At 32.2% G+C, this 18,256-nt stretch overlaps 1 protein-coding gene across 1 annotated transcript in view; it reads left to right on the top strand.

Annotated features, from left to right (window-relative positions):
• The first annotated feature begins 3,397 nt into the window (after nt 1–3,397).
• Nucleotides 3,398–18,256, top strand: part of LOC117789264 (fat-like cadherin-related tumor suppressor homolog) — a 47,710-nt gene continuing 32,851 nt past the window's right edge. The window contains exons 1-6 of the mRNA XM_034628377.1: nt 3,398–3,583; nt 9,823–10,701; nt 14,553–17,124; nt 17,176–17,282; nt 17,360–17,567; nt 17,630–17,691. Of these exons, the coding sequence (XP_034484268.1) occupies nt 9,853–10,701; nt 14,553–17,124; nt 17,176–17,282; nt 17,360–17,567; nt 17,630–17,691 (3,798 nt within the window). The 5' untranslated portion in view covers nt 3,398–3,583; nt 9,823–9,852. The remainder of the gene's footprint in view (nt 3,584–9,822; nt 10,702–14,552; nt 17,125–17,175; nt 17,283–17,359; nt 17,568–17,629; nt 17,692–18,256) is intronic.

The raw sequence follows: 18,256 nt of genomic DNA, 5'->3' as shown, positions 1-18,256 counted from the left end.
GTGAGCGCTCGCCCAAAAGTGTCTCTCTTTGGTTGTTATTCGTAGACAGACATTTTTTTTGCTGAGCAGAGCATACGCAGCACAAGCGAGAAGAAAAAAGTGTTCCGCTCAGTGTGCTGTTTTTTTCTGTTTTTTCAGTAAGAAGATCGCATTGAAAAAAAGTGTTAACTGTTATTTGCGAGCTTTGCGAAATACAAATTTTAATAATCTTATCTTAATCTGATTCAGGAAACCCCTACCACTATGAGGTGATATATTTGTGTAGCTAGATACTCACGTCGGATTTGACATGAGCGAACGAAAAATGCTGAATATTTAGCTGATGGTGAGTGAAAGTTAGTGGTGCCAATGCAGCGAAAAATAAATACAAAATTGAATGGTAACTCTGTTGGGTCAACTGTGCTTGGTTTACATTTTGAAATCGCTTAACTTATTAATATACATTTGCAGGGAAAAGGGAATGGAAAATGTCAAAAATGTTGGATATTCTGGGTGATGTACTTCAAGGAGGAAGAATATGCGAAGACAACTTAAAGTGTAGACTCTGCAAATTTTAATAATACAAATTAAAAATGTATGTAATTTGGACCCACAGATTGTTTCGGTCAAAGATAATATTCCAACAATTTGGTCCTGGTTGAATAGCTCCAGACATATTTATGTTTTTAAATGAATGGCGGTCGTTTTTAACTTGTCACTCGTAAGAAGATTGAACAGTTCAATGTTTTGACAGTCACCCTAGCTAAAAGCAAGCAGTGTTGAAGAACGACAACTCCTTTTCTTTATATATATTGAAATAAGTAAATAAGTATAGCCTTTCCGAGTAGTTTTTATTTTGTCTGGTCACACTACACACTTTGTATGGAGCTGCTCTGAACGACTGATCTGTGAAATCAAATCTGAATCTGTTTCAGAAACACCCTTACTATGCACTGTTGCCAACTTAGCTATTTTATAGCTAGTTCTGGCTACTTTCAGAATTTGTTTGATAGAAATATTTCAAAACCGATATTATCTGGAAATCTAGCTAATTTAAATATATTTTCCGCTAAGTTTTCTATTTATATTTTTGGTAAGACTGTGCAAAAGTGCGCACAAAAACAAATTAAGATGCTTTTCATCTAGAAACAGCTATTGTTCCCCCTGAAAACTTGAAAGCAAAACCTGCCAACCTTCAAAATTTGCCATAATTGCAACATGTACAATTTTGGGTCAAGTGTCAAAATTGGTAACTTAAAAATTTTCCACCTCTTTTTTTTGATAATTTCTAAGTTTTTAAGCTAGAAGCCCAGAACTCGCTCAAACCTTCATTAAAATGTTTTCCTTAATTTTATCTAATTTCAAATTTTAAATTTTCATCAAATTATAAATTTATTGCGAAGCTATTGCATTTTGAAATTTACAATACCTAAAACTTAAATTTATCAGTGGTTCAGTATTTATTAATAACAGATGATCTGGTATATTTTAGGTATCAAATTTAACGACGTTAATCCGCGCGCAGTTTTAGTTTTTTTTTTATCAATAATTCGCTAAAAAAAAAAAAAAGGTTGGCTAGTATATTAGCTATTTTTCATCGATACTTCAGCTCATTTTCGGATGCTGTATGTTAATTTCCAGACTTGCTATAGCAAAAAACGTTTGGATGGTAAGTACTTTATGTATAAGGTATGTAGTTATGGCAACTGTGTAAAATTTCAAGGAATATAAGATAAATTTCGACAAAATTTCGGAATCAAATAAAGTAAATTGCACATAGATGGCGCTTAACCGTTTAATGCTCTAAAAACCATTTCCATCACAAAAGTTCCTGTTAAATCTATTTTTCAAGCTCCAAATATGTTAATAAACAGATCAACAACACTGATCAACAATTTTAATTGTTTTTGTGACTATTATCATTGTGGTTAATTTCTCAGAATTAATTTCGACGCCATTTACTGTTATTTCCCGATAGATGCCGGTCTAATATTGCATCGAATCGATAGTAGTATGTGGCCAAGCATGGGAAATTCTCTGAGCACCACCTACCGTGTTTTGTTTGTAACGAAATATACAAAAAATTAATGGAGGGGAGCAATATGTTGACAACAGACCCAATAGGTGGCGTCTGCTTAAACTTCTAAAACTTTTCCCAGTACATATGATTAAAAGAAATTTGTGTATATGGACAGAAGACACTTAAATTTAAAACTTTCTATGAAATCCAGTTGCAGTCTTTCGGAATCTGCGTTGAATTCTAAGAATATTTTACCACGAAACTGAGGTTCTAAAATGAATACCTAGTTTTGTTAAAACTTGTTAATAAAATGGGAAATATCATTAAAAGGAATTCAAAAAGAATATAATTTTCCTATTTGTCGGACAACAATTCAAAGCAGGGAATAATACCGGAACCGTTAACCGAAATTAACCGTTTCATTTTGAGTATCGAAGCCGAAACCGTAACCGAAATAAACTATTTTTTGAGAGCCGAAAACCGAGACTTACTCTACCTTCTTCCCAAAATTATGAATTGTTTTCTTTATATACCATTCACCATTTGGCTTCCTATTAAAACAAACATAAAATTTAAGCTAGGTTTGTATTGATAAAATACGTATGTACATGTAGTACGTACATATGTAATCTGTTAATATATTTTTGTTTTAGAACATTTAGTTATTTTTTAATTTAATTTTTGTAACGGTATGTACCGGTACTGATACCGGAACCGAAAGGAAAAAATCGAAATAGAACCTTTTACTGAAATAGTTGTTTCGGGACGTACCAGAACCGAAACAGCAACCGATATTTGATTCGGTTTGAATCCTTGATACGAAGTTTTGTGTTTATTGTCCGTCAAAGAAGAAAAATTTTGAGAAAATAATAATATTTTCGTTTAATCTCTTTTAATGATATTTCCCATTTATTCCCAAGTTATTTAGAGTCGGCAAAAATTAAAATATCCTATTTTCTTACATCCTATTTGGGGGAGATTTCCCCTTTTGGCCTTTTCTATCCTTCAAATAAAAATTATGGCTTGAGTTAAGTGTCTACATGAAATGAAGTCTGATCATTAATAATATTAATATTAATAATAATAATTTAAAGAAATTTTATTTCTGTTAAGATATTATGACAGTTATCGATGATATTTAATAAATGTAAGAAAGTGAACTGTCAGTTATCCGAATGTTTAACTTCTAACTAAAGGAGAAATAAAGGGTCACTTATGTAACCAGTATATTTTGTATAAGAATAACTTCTACTTTCAGTATAGGAGAAAATGATTGTTATGCTAACTGTTTTGGTTCGGTGTTGCAAGCTGCAACTTATTAGTTGTAAGGGGAACACTGTTAAACCTTTGGATGGTATATACATGTTATGTCCAAACATGTATGAATGTGCGCTTTGAAGTTGTTCTCTTTGGCTTGTGCTGTTAATGGAAAAAGTAAGAAACGTAGCGATAATGTTCGCTCGTGTTTGAGCCCTGAGTAAAATCTTGCAGTTACACACTCCTTGGCGCAGCTCATCCGTACGGTCGTGTGTCGCGGACGCCTGTAAAGTTCATAATTTAACGTACCGTGTACATAACATTCATGTATGTATGAATGTTTGTGTTTACGTGTGTGTGCATGCATATGTGAGACAGCTCAGATTTAAATTATAATAAAATAAAAGCGAGCTAGCATAGCATTTTCGGTGTTTCAGTGTTTCCGTAATAATAATAGAAATGTGTATTTAAATAAAAGTATAAAAGATATGCTAAAAAGTGTACGTAAATAATTAAACACATAACTAAAGGCATGATTAAATACATATATGTATGTATGAACAAGTCTGTACGTACATTTATCAAATAATTCGAGTGCACTACATTTTTAAAGGAATTATTGTGCCAGCTCGAGTTGCTTGATTTATTTTAACAAGTTGCTGCATAATTTACAAACACACAAACATGCACGCGGCGAATTTTATATGCTGAAATATGTTCATATATACGTATGTATGTATATTTCAAATTATTTGTTTCACGATTTCTTAGTTTTTATTAAAAGTTATAAACAAATCTAAACAGTTTTGTAATTGTGCAAATGTTTTACGGAAACATATGTACATATATATGAAAATAAATACATATGAATGTATGTATGAAGATATGTATATGTACATGTAGTGAATCTCAAATTTAGAGTAAAACTCCTAAGATTGTTTAAAGGCCAAATGTCAGAAACAATGTTAAAAGACAAAAATAGTTACATATAATGTTACACATTAAAGATACTTACATATTTACATACAAACATATACATATGTACGCATCGTATTACTTAAGGCCGACTTTGTTGTCTGGCAACGCCAAGATCGTTAAGTGTGTGCAAAATAATCGATAACTACTGATCTATGCTCAGAAATGTAATGTGCAGTAAAGTGTAAACATTGTCAATTCGTCGATATAGATGAAATAATTCAATAAAAATTTAACCAAAATAACCAATTAACGTTGTATGTGAATGAATTATCTTATTCGTATGTACTTGTTGTGCGGCGAGATAACTAAATTATTTAAAGTCTGTGAAACAAATTCTGAATTATACATATTTCCCTTTCAATACAAATTTGTTTGGCTTAGGTAAATGTGTTATTCTTTATAAGAAGTAAAATTTAAAGCTCGGCTCGTCATTTTTATGTACGTGGGTATAATAAGTGCGTGCTTGAATGTTTCAATTTGTTTATGTACTAATGTGCATAGATATATATGTATATATGTGAATAAATATTATATAGGCTGGTGTAAGCCGGGTTGCGCTTGTGTTTGTTTATTGGTGCCTTTTTAAGGAGATTGATAAAATGCATTGCAAACTCGACTACACTTGGTCGAGTAATTGATTTGACAACGTAAAAAAAATGCCTATTTGTGTTTTGTTTTTAAAAAATTGGAATTAACTGTAATAAAGAAAAATAAAATAAATTTAATATGTGAAGTTCTTATTTTTTCAATACAATTACTTTACGAAATGTATACATATGTAAACCACCCGGTGACTTTGATACATATATAAATCTATTGTTTACTTAAAATCAAAGATATTTAATATCAATATAGGGTGATAACTTGTGTGGGCTAATTTAAAATTAGTCAGTGAAGTTGGTAATCCTGTTTTCTGGTCGAGAACCCTTACAATTACCCAATCCTTAACCATTCGCTAATAATTAAAGATTGAAAGACTTTAAACCTTATGTCAGGGCAGATCATTATATATATATCTACATATAAAGATATATCATTAACTGGATTATTAATAAATATTTTGCAATAAGTGTATTGGTTTGAGTTGAATAACCTTTAATAGATGCTGTGTAATACAATTTTAAAACTCTTAATTATAATAGCTTAAATTTCTCGTGTTGAAAACAGTGATAAATGAAATAATCATAACAACAAGTGAGAATTTTAGTTCTTTTTTTTTGATTTTGTGTACCGCTTTTAATAAAGTATACATATTTATTTTGACAAAATGTAAAGTTAAATCTACTCATAGTTTGAACTAACTTTTCATAACTTTTTTCATCTTCATAGATTTTAACATCAATAAAAAAGTCATTTAAATCTTGTTTGAATGATACAAAATTTTCCTAAACCATTGAGTACCCATTGAAAATTTTGAATTTATGTCGACGTAGAATTGTGTCAAATTTTAAAATTTTTTTTCTTGGGCCTAACCAAAAAATGTTTTAATGCAAAAAGTTTCTTCAAACAATTCTTATAGTGACTGCAAAAAGAGTTTTTCCAATATCTTATGCTTATATTTTTTATGATTTTTTTGAAAATTGCTAAAAATGACTATTTTAGCCACTTTTTCCTCCTTTTCGTACAAAATTTTTCTGAGATCATCTTATTCAAAAAACAATAAAAAAATATAAGCAAAGAGATTTTTGGAAAATTCTTTTTGCATAGGAAAAAAGTCAAAAAAGTAGATTTTTACATAAATTCAAAATATTCAATGGGTAAGAACATGGGTTAAGGAACATTTTGTATCATTCAAACAGGATTTAAATGACCTTTTTATTGATACTAAAATCTCCATAAGTTAGTTAAAATTATAAGTAGATTTAACTTTACGTTTTGTCAAAATAAATATGCCGACCACTGTAATTTGCATTGTAATCAGCTGCGAGGGTGTTTTGATTTGGAATACGATAAGTGGTTCACATTCTGTTGTGATGAATATGGATAAATTTGTGAGTTTTTAGCATTTTAATTTTTATTTACAGGTCTGAAATGGAAGCTAAGAAGGGGTTGGGGCAATCGAGCTGGAGAACGAAAATAAAGTTGAACTTCTCTAACTCGAATCACCATTATCCAAGCATAAACATTTAAAATCGCGAACATTTAAATTGTATTATCTTTATAATTTTTATGTTTTTTATTTTTAACAAAAAGAGATTCCAGTTTGTTCAAGGCTTTGTAGGGATCATCAGTTGTAGTGCTCGCTGAAGACTTAGAATTATATAAGCTATTTCACCAGATTATGTAATTGTTGATGCTATATTTTTATCATTTTGCATTACCATATATTAATGTAATCATTATAACATATCCGATCAAGCCCGTAACAGAAGCATAAAACAAAAACGGAAAAAATCACAATTAAGGATTTCCACGATATATTTAAATTAAAACCATTCAAGTGTCAATATTTTTGTTCGAGCTATGGAGAAATTCTACTAACGGAAGTTCGAGTTACGGAAGCAGAATTGTATGTAATTTGGTTAAAAACGCTGTCAATTAAGTTCGAGTTATAGAAATTTGAGTTATGAAAGTTCGACTGCTTAACTAAAAAAATGAAGATATTGTCTGAATTGCAGCAAACACATAACAAATACAAAGATTCTTAAACAACATATTTTACTTATTTACCTTTTTACTTTAACCCTCTAAGATTAACTTTTAAAATAATGAACAGAAATAAGTCTTGGGTCTCGGAATTTACCTTTGTTTACCTGTAAGGTGACAATATGTAAAAAAAATTCAACATATTTTTTAGTGATAAAATGCTCAATTTTAATATTTTCACAAACCTACCTTTCACGAAAATAAATAATAAGTTAAATTGATCGGTTATTTTCAAAGTGGTATTCATTAAAAAAAACTCACATTGTATGTAAGCTCACATTTTTTTTATTAAAAAATTAATCATTTTTTAAGTTATTGTAATTAAACGGATAAGTGTCTTGAGGCTGGCTTAAGTGTTAGAGGGTTAAGTTAAAAAAGTGTTGCACATTCCTTCTGATTTTTGTGCTTTCGCGCCTTTTTCGATTGTCAAACAGCTGTCCAAATTTTAATTTGCTCTTACGAAATTAAATCAAAACTAAATCAGTTTTGGAGCTTCTTTATTAACAATTCAAGGAACATATTCTTAAATATAAAACTCTGTTACCAGGATTTAACGACAGTTAAATTCTGATTAATTTAAATCTAGTAAAATTACACCGCATTTATAAACACATTTAGTGATTTAAGGAATCTTGCTTTTTAAATCCGTCTTTATTTGTTGAAGTCGGCTTCAATGAATTGCAAAAACTGCTGTTTTCCATACCAATTAAACTCTTTGATATGGCATATTAAGTTAAAGAACATATATATATATTCAATTTATGCAGACACTTGAAAATAAAAGTGTTCGAAATCAAAACAACTTTGGTTTAATCTTATTTAGCTGCCTTTTAAACTTAGCGTGATGACTTTCTCAATAATGAATTTAAGCTATTTGCGTGAAAAAATATTTCTAAAATTGTTGTTATAAAAATATTTTTTAATCCGTTTTAGTCTCGATTTCAATTCTATTAAAATAAAATAATTTATTTTTGAAAAATATTGTCATTTGCTATTTAAAGTTATTTTATTTACATTTTGGCATCAACGGAAAGGTCTTCAATATGCCGTTTAAATGATACAAAACTTTCCTTAACCCATTAAGTACCCATTAAAAATTTTGAATTTATGCCAAAATTTACTTTTTTGCCTTTTCCTAGAGCCTAAACCAAAAATGTTTTGAGGCAAAAAGTTTTTCTAAACAATTCTAATATTATCCGCTATTATCCGAAGAAGTTGCTATGCTCCTTGCTTACAAGGATACTGGTATGTCCGATCGGAAAATTGCATTGAAATTAACCCTTTCAGCCTAAGTAGGAGACGATGTGATCAAATTAAAGGAAAACTACAACAAAAATTATCTAAACAGCAACAATAAATAAATATCCCCAAGGGCTTAAACAGCAAATATTTGCAACGGCTTAATGAAAAACGCAACTGCATCTTAAAGAAAACTGATTTGCAATTGCCAAAAACAACGTGGCTCGTTGATGTTTTGGGCTGGATTCAGTTTTTACAATAGGAAGCCTATTTGCAAAATTACTGGAAGAATGCAATCAGATGGTTATACAAAATTGCTAGATGAAGTTCTTGTTAGCTTTTTGGAGCAGCAGTTAACCAGAATCAATTTTCCAACAGGATAATGCCCTTATACATGTATCGCGCAGCAGTCGTCAGTGGTTTCAATCAAAGGAAATTTAACTTTTTGAGTTGTAAGCACGTTCCCCAGGTTTCAATCCTATCGAAAACATGTGGGGAAGTCTTGCTAGATGTGTTTGCGCTGGTGGAAGGAAATTTCAGTCGTTAGAGGAGTTACGGGCTACTGCCACTAAAGAATGGACTGAAATTCCTTATCCCGAATTTCAGAATGTTGTACAATTCATGCCAGATAGAATATCCGAGGTGATATCCAAAGCAGGTTGTTGGACGCATTATTAATTAGCAATAAATGTGTTAAAATAGCCCAACTACTAGTTTTATTCTAATTATTGTAACACTGCCTTTAAATGTTTAAATATGATTTCCGGCATGTGGCCGCCGCGGCTGGCTCGAATAAAGCCAAGTCTAGAGGTTCAATTTTCAAGCACTTTTTCGAGTATTTGGGGACGTATGTGGGCAATAACGCGACTAATGTTGGCTTCCAAGTCCCTTTACGTTTGTGGTTTGCGTAGACGAGCGACTTCACATATCCCCAAAGAAAAAAATTCAATTGTGTCAAATCACACGGTCTTGGTGGCCAATTGATAGGTCCAGCGAAATTATGCGCTCTTCGAATGTTTCCTTCAATAAAGCGACTGTGACATGCGCTGTGTGGCATGTAGCGCCGTCTTGTTGGAACCATATCTCATCCACATTCATGTCATCCAATTCGGAAACAAAATAGTCGGTTATCATGACTATATACCGGTTTCCATTAACGGTAACCGACTCTCCATCATAGAGCACACCAAACAGTCAGTTTTTGTGGATTTAACGCTCAATTAATGCAGCTTTGCAAAAAAAAATTTTCTTAACTTAAAAATGAATAGCTCTAAAACTACTGGTTTTGATCTTAGACAGTGTACGGATGAATTAGAGATATATTCATAAGCTTTCAGAAAAAGTAAAGCTTTTGAATATCGGTTTTGACATTCTCAAGTAATGATGACAAAAGTGCGCGCACCTCTGAAAAATGGCAAGAAAAAAAGCCAAATTTTAAAAAATTTTAATATCAAAATACTGCCATAGAAAAAAAATGTTTTTTTTTCGTCTATCCAAAAAAGTCGGTTTGGTTCGATTCAGATTTGGGCTCTTGTCTCGTGTTATTTTCTAACTGCAAAAGTTCTATATAGAGCCACGGAAACACCAATTTATACATTACTTTTGCAAAGAGGAGCCTTCAAATTAAATTTATATTTAAATGCTTGGATTTAGTCTAAACTTTCATAACTAATTTTGTGCAATTTTATTAATTTTATTTTTAGTACTGGATACCATGTGAACAATAACAGTTAATGTCTAATATGAATTTTAAAAAATATGCTAAAGCTTTTAAAAGAAAAAAAGTTTTATTACTTCTATGGATTTCCCTATTAAGCTGCACTTGCTTAATTCAGTCTGTATTGGCAACGGATGCTGGAGCTAAAACTGCGATCTTTCATCAAAAGTCACTTTTGGATAACAACGTCAACTTTCGTTACCAACTATATAATGTGACAATACCAGAAAACAGCCTTGGAAAAACATACGCAAAAGGAGTATTACATGAGGATCTGGCAGGAATTTCAGTAAATTCCAATTATGACATAAAATATAGAATAATAAATGGCGATAAAGACAAGCTATTTAAAGCCGAAGAAAAATTGATTGGAAATTTCGCCTTTGTATGTATTCGAACTCGAACTAGCAACATTGTTCTAAACAGAGAGAAAACTGACGAGTATTCTCTGAAAATACGAGCTCAAATAACTTACTCTCGTGGCAAAAATGACAGCATAAGTTATGAAACGGAAACGACTGTTCATGTGCAAGTATTAGATCGAAATGACTTAAGTCCACTATTCTATCCAACTGAATATGCGGTAACTGTTCCTGAGGACACTCAAAAACATCACAGTATTCTGAAAGTAACTGCCGACGATGCTGATTTAGGAGTAAATGGTGAAATTTATTATAGTTTTTTAATAGATAGCGAATATTTCGCCATTCACCCAACTACAGGAGATATATCAATATTGAAGCCGTTGAGTTACGCAGATAATTCGCATCACGAACTTACTGTTTTAGCAAATGACAGGGGCTCAGCGATTCATCAACAAAGCCACCAGTCCAGCAAAGCGAGAGTTTCAATAACAGTCAAACAGGTAAGACACATTTTCTTTATGTAACTAATATTGTGTTATTTTTATTTAAAAGTTTTATATTAAGCTTTATTTTGTTCTTTACAAAATTGGATATCATAAATTTTGGGGCTGGAAATTTCATTCGACACTAGACTTTTACCTCGTGTAGATATATTTGAAGTTGCTTTTGCTTTTGACATTGTAGTCAAAAGATAGATAGAAAATTTTTTAATTTTTTTTGGTGAATTTCTTTCATATTTAAAAAAATAGTCAAAAAACAAAACTAAACGGTCTAAAAACACTGGATATTTAAGCAACGCAAAACAAAACAAAACTGTCCGGCAACACTGGGTATTTCAGCAAAACCAAACAAAACAAAACTGTCTGGCAACACTGGTTATTTGTGCACCGCAAAGCTGTCAGCTACACTCTCAAGCTCTGGCTGCTACGCCTGCCTTGTTGCTGCTGCCCTCTTTTTATACTTATTAAAATATATATATATATTCAGTATTATTTTCCATATACCAAAAAACCCGAAATTTTACAATATATTGCAATTTAACAAAAATTGTTAGAGGCATTTTGTCATAAATCGCCTAAATGCAGGCTAAAAACCTTATTTCACCTTTAAAATGTTTCTTGAGTTATTTAGATAAAAAGTTTAAAGGTATGCTTAAAAGTCCACAAAACTACCTTTCGAACGATATTTAGAACATATCTGTAGCCTCTATGGTTTGAAATCTGTTTGGGTTTTCATTTTAGCGGGAAATATATTTTTCCCGTTAAACTAGCGGTTTTTGCAAAAGGTCGTAGAAAATACATTTCTAGATTTTCGAAATGGAATAAATCCCCATCATTACATCTAAGCTTTTTCAGCGCTTTGATACAAACAGACAAACCAACAAACTGACTTTTAATTTCATTTTGAGAAATCTGAGAAAATAGTTTCAAATTTATTTATGTCTTGAACCAGTTATCGGATTTGGGTGATCGAAGTATCAATCAATGCGTATTTTTAATAAGAAAAAAAAGAAAAAAAATATAAAATAAAAGTTTTACCAAAAGGCCACAACTGCCCCATTAGCTGCAATCCTTTAAATTTTGCCCCTCCCACTTACACCCCCGTATCTCTTGACCCAAGTGAGCTAGAAAAAGTTTTAGTATGCCATTTTGTAAGTTAGGACCAAACCTCGTTCGGTATATAAAGAGGTCTGGTCGGACAGTCATAGCAAATTTTCCATTTTAGCTGTATATATTGCTAGTCGCCTTTCGCACTTGCTTTCGCGCTGCTTTCGTCACTAGCGCGAACTGCCGTCCGCAGTGATTACGGACGCACATTAAATAAACTACGATGAACAAGCCCCAGTGAGTTGTTGATATTTCATGGAAATCGATATAATCAGCTCGATGGATAGTCAAAAAAAATCATCGAGTTGAAGTATCGATAATCGCATCCAAGAAAATCGAGCTGTCGATATTTCGATATATTTTTACATCACTACAATTTACCAATGAGCCCTCAAAATTCGGTCAGGATCAAATAATTAACTTGTGTGTATTGTATTCATGTGTGTTAGCGCTCTTACTAGTCATTACCCTGAAGAACTAAAATTCCCTGTTCTTGATTTTCCCTTACGTTTACTTGATGTTGTAATTTTGTTGACGTTTCATTGTTAAGCTGTGTATAACACTTAATAGTTATGGGTGGATTCTTTTCTTTTATAAATACAAATTATTAATTAATATAATTTGGACCGACAGATTGTTTTAATTTTAGCTAATATTCTTGCAATTTTGTCCTGGCGTAAAATGTTTGAACAATTCCATATTTTCGCAGTCACCCGAGCTAAAAGCTAGCAGTGTTAAAAAACGACAATTTCTTGATCTGGCAACTCTGTGTTATCCGTTCTCCGAACAAACCAGCTAAAACGCTGGCTAAATTTCTGTCTAACTAATTAAGCAACTGTTTTTTTTATATAGATTTGTTTGTATAGATAGTGTTGTAATAATTCTGCCGTCGTCAACTGTCCGCTGATTTTCCGATACATAAAATTGGAACCAATTGGAACATTATTGTTAATCTAATTTTAGATTCCGTGGCTCAATGATTAGAGTGCTGCCATGTCATCCTTTTTTTTTTTAATGACACAAAAACTGATGTATGATCTTATTCATGTCTACTTGAAAACTATGAAAATGTTGAAATTTTAAGATTTGTCCTGTTTTTCTGTATCTTTTTTTAACATATGTCCTATTTTTGTACATTTTTCGGAGTCTGTCTATCCTGCTTTTTTTTTTTGTTTTATGGCAGCACTGGGTAAGGGTCGCCGAGTGTGGTAGACAAACACAACTTTTCGGTTCGGGGGCCTCGGTTCGAACTCCACTAGAACAGCCATGAATAAAAATCTAGTACAATAAAAAAAAAAAATATACAAAGTAAAAAATCAAACAAAAATTAACAAAAAAAAAAAAAAATAAATAAATAAATAAACTCAAAACTAAAACAAAAGATTTTAAATATTTTTTTTTTTAGAGAGAGACAGAGTTCCACGAGGAGTCCCCAACGTTATGGAAACGTTGAGAAATGTATAGGGAAGCTTTCTCATTCCTCGTTCCTAGGAAATCGCAATGTTAAATTCCTCAATGATTTTCATACAAACGACTCGATGTTTCCTCAATAACCAGGGAATCTTCCTCAACTGTTCCTCAATCGTTCTTTGAGGTCCAGTTCTGCTGGGTAGCATTTAACGCCATAGACAAAAACTTACATATTTGCATTAATTATAACGTGAAATTGAGATTTCGTAAAAAAAAACTGTGGCTTTAGTATTTTGTTTAAAACTATTCTTAGCCTTTAATTCAGAATTAAATCATTTTAAGTTAAATTATCTGCTAAGGAAATAAAAAATACATCCTCCTTTAGTCCTCGTGCCAACTATAGCTAAAAACGTAGCTGAAAGCTGAGAGAAAAAAAACACACTGCACTGCAGCGTTCAGTTCAGTTTTGAACCAACCAAAAATGTTTGATTTTATCATCTCTTCTTTCAGTTCCTCTATTTTCAGCTATAGTGGGCGCGTAACCTTAACATTTAAAACCATTTGGCCGCAGATTGCAACGGAACCCACTGGGTAATAGAGATACTATGTTGAAATATCCTTTCGCGCAATTATAATTTCCATTTCTCGTCCTGGTCAAATTGGAGAATTCTTTTCTTATAATGCATGACAGCACAGCCTCTATATTTTTATACCCTGTGCCCATTAAAAATGGGCAAAAAAGGGTATAATGTGTTTGGCAGAATGCATGTAACAGGCAGAAGGAGGCGTGGCAGACCCACCCCAAGTATATATATTCATGATTAGGATCAACAGCCGAGTCGATTTAGCCAAGTCGGTCTGTCCGTCCGTCCGACTGTTTGGACGTGTCGATCTCAGAGACCATAAGAGATAGAGACTTCAAACTTGGTGTTTTTTTATTTAATGTCGCATATGCTATTTTTTTTAGATAAGTGGTACTTAAAATTGAAAAAGATTTGGTTTTTGTCAAATGGGGCCCTATACTTATCGATAAAAGTGGGTTTGGTTCATGTCAGATTTTGGCTGTTGCCTAGTGTTAACAGCGAGCAATTCAGCCTGGTAAACGTTTCCAATAAATGGAAGAAAATCCTGCCGCCTGTGAGAGACGGTACTTACTCTGTGAAAAAGCCAATTATGGTGAAAATTAAATAATATTACGTCATTTTGCGTTACATATGTCTGGGTGTACAGACGCGAAATAATCTTTAATAATAAATAATCTTAAAGCACCCCAACATTAATGATTTTATAATGTTATACAAATAAATATATTTTATAATTTTTTTTTATTTTAGGTTAACTTGAATGCACCCGAAATTTATGCCAAGACTTTTTCGAGCGTAATACTTAATTCAGACTCTTTTATTTATGGAATTGTTAAAGTAAACGACAAAGATATTGGTAAAAATGGCGAAATAAAAAAATTGGAAATTGTCGATGGAAATACAGATGGTATATTTCAGTTGATTCCCACAAAAGCGACAGACGAGTATTACATTGAACTACACAAATTCGCTAAGTCATTTAAACATCATTATGTTTATAATCTTACTCTTCGAGGTGAAGACTTTGGCACACCCTCCAGATATACCTTCAAAACCGTAACAATTCAAATACTTCCTGAAATAAAAAATGTACCTATTTTTACACAAGAAATTTATGATGTTTCGATTCCGGAAACGTCTCCAATCAATATGCCAGTTATTAGATTAAAAGTGAGTGATCCTGATTTAGGAAAATATGCATTGGTATATTTGGAAATTGTTGGTGGAAATGAAGGTGGTGAGTTTCGGATAAATCCTGATTCTGGAATGTTGTATACGCAAAAGAAGCTTGATGCTGAAATGAAATCTATTTACACATTGACAGTATCTGCCATCGATCAAGCTGACGTTGGGTCACGGAAACAATCCTCGGCCAAAGTTAAAATTACTGTCGAAGATATGAACGATAATGACCCAATATTTGAGTACACGAATAAAAACATAAGCGTGAATGAAAATGAATTAGCTGGTTTATTCGTAACAAAACTAACAGCTAAAGACAAAGATTCTGGCGAAAATGCCTACATATCTTATAGTATAGCCAACCTAAATGAAGTTCCATTCGAGATTGACCATTTCTCTGGAGTAGTTAAAACAACTACATTGATTGATTATGAAACAATGCGGAGAGCTTATACACTTCTTATACGTGCTTCAGACTGGGGACTGCCATATAGGAGACAAACGGAAATTTCATTAGAAATTACTGTGAAAAATGTAAATGATAACAGACCACAATTTGAGCGCATTAATTGTTATGGGAATGTTATCAAATTGGCACCAATTGGATCTGATGTTTTTACTATATCCGCAGTTGATCTTGATGTAGATGATGTTATTTCATATCGTTTAATATCTGGAAATGAAGATGGTTGCTTTAACTTAGATTCGAGCACGGGAGCTCTTTCTATTGGATGCAATCTGATGGACGTGGCCATTAATGATCGTGTTATTAGAGTAACTGCTACAGATGGAACTCACTTTTCCGATGAATTAAGTCTCGATGTTCACCTTGTTCTAGATTATTCAAAGGAACACTCCAACATTGGATATGGATCATTCGAATGTCGTGAAACTGGAGTGGCTAGACGACTTGCGGAAACATTAGCATTAGCTGAAAAAAACAACATTAAAAACGTATCATTATCGGAGATAAATGACTTGGGATTGACTCCTAGTAGATATGGCCAAAATATACATAGACCCGAATTTACACATTTCCCTCAAGAGCTTACTTTAAATGAAAGTATTCAATTGGGAACAACAGTAGCTTTCATCGAAGCTCGAGATCGAGATCTAGGATACAATGGAAAGTTGGTTTTTGCAATTGCAGATGGCGATTATGATTCTGTCTTTCGCATTGATCCTGACAGTGGCGAATTGCAGATTATTGGCTACTTGGATAGAGAGCGGTTAAGCGAATATATTTTAAATATAACAGTCTATGATCTAGGTCAACCGACGAAATCGGACTCTAAAATGCTGCCTATAACTATCACTGATTCAAACGATAATCCCCCTGTTCTACAAAAGTCTCTGGCTACCCTCCGACTCACTGAAAACGGTTTAAACGGAAGTATTATATTTTGCGTACATGCAACAGATGCGGATTTGGGAATTAATGCGGAAATTACATATAGCTTATCTATTGACTTTGATGAATTTATTATCAATAAAACTTCTGGATGTATTATGCTTAATAAGCCATTAGATCGAGAGCAGCAAGATAGATATGAACTACACATAATTGTGCAGGATGGTGGAGTTCCCGTTTTAACAGCGGAGGCTGTTCTTTATATTTTTGTCGATGATGTTAACGACAATGCACCAATATTTGGAGTGCAAGAGTATATATTCAAAGTTCGTGAAGACGTACCTCGAGGTACTGTGGTAGCTGTTATCGAGGCAATCGACAAAGATATTGGACTAAATTCTGAAATACTCTTTTCACTTCAAGAAGATAGTCAGGAAAAGAATTTGTTTAAAATTGATAAGCAATCTGGAGCTATACGCACAGTCGGATATTTAAATTATGAAAATCTCCAAGTTCATAACCTTTTGATAAGCGCCATCGACTGTGGAATCCCATCATTAACTGCTGACGTGTCTATAGTAATTGAAGTAATTGATGTAAATGAAAATCGGTTTGCCCCCGAGTTTGACGATTTTGTGTTTGAGGGAAAAATAAGAGAGAACATGCCAAAGGACACTTTCGTTATGAACGTTACCGCACGGGATATGGATGGAGTAGATTTAAATGCTAAAATATCCTATTCTATCACTGGTGGCGATGGTCTTGGAATTTTTTCTGTTAATGATCGAGGTATGTTATTAGTGTGTCTTATAAACAGTTTGAACTAATGTTATATTTTAGGTTCAATTCATACTTTAACTCAACTTGACGCTGAATCGAAGGACTTTTACTGGGTAACATTATGCGCTCAGGACAATGCTATAGTTCCACTTAGTAATTGTGTTAAGGTAAGTAACTCAAATTGTTAAAGAAAATAAAAGTTTTAATTTTTTTTAATAACTATGTATTTTATTTTTCTTTCAAGGTTTACATTGAAGTCGAAAATGAAAATGACAATATTCCATTAACAAACAAACCAGTATATTATGTTAACGTAACAGAGGGCAGTTCTGGGAAAAATGATATTATCCAACTTAAAGCAATCGATCCCGACAAGAACTCAACGCAAAAAATTACTTATAATATTATTTCTGGAAATCTAGTGGGATATTTCGATATAGACCCTCACACAGGTATATGAGTAATCATAATAATAAATAGGTAAAATCAAACATATTTCTTTATTTTTCTTTAGGAGTTCTTAGAACAACTGAGCGGAGGCTCGACAGGGAAAATCAAGCAGAACATATTCTAGAGGTGAGTTTTCCTTTTAACTTTTTTTGATTTGATTATATTTTAAATTATATGTTTATAAATATTTAAATACAACATATAATTATATGTTCTTAATTTATCTTCTTGTAAACTGCAAAAGCACTTTGTTTTAAAATATAAATACCCGATATTGTGCCAATAGAAAAAATTAAATTAAGTAAATTAAAAATTGAACCCCTCAAACCTCCAAAGTTTTGAATTCGACTTTATGTGACATGTTCTTATGCAAGATTTTGGTTTGTAACGTTCATACACATCTCCGGTTCTTTATATTTTCCTAATCTTGACTAAAGATCTTTTTTACTTGTAAGTTTTGTAACTTTAAACAATCTTTTAAGCAACAGATATGTTTAATATACATATATATATATAATTTTTTTTAACAAACAAGCGTTTTATTTCTCACCACGGTCTCTGTTTTTCTTGATACATTAAGTCCAGACATTCTCCATTAATTGCGTTCCTTCAAAAAATAGTCTTTTGTTGGTGTCCTCGTTTTAAAATGTAAAGTAAAGTACTCGGTTAGATGATAGTAAGGCTCTTTATA

The sequence above is a fragment of the Drosophila innubila genome, assembly GCF_004354385.1.
Source record: "Drosophila innubila isolate TH190305 chromosome 3L unlocalized genomic scaffold, UK_Dinn_1.0 0_D_3L, whole genome shotgun sequence".
Lineage (NCBI taxonomy): Eukaryota > Metazoa > Arthropoda > Insecta > Diptera > Drosophilidae > Drosophila > Drosophila innubila.
This window is presented reverse-complemented; position numbering and strand designations above follow the sequence as displayed.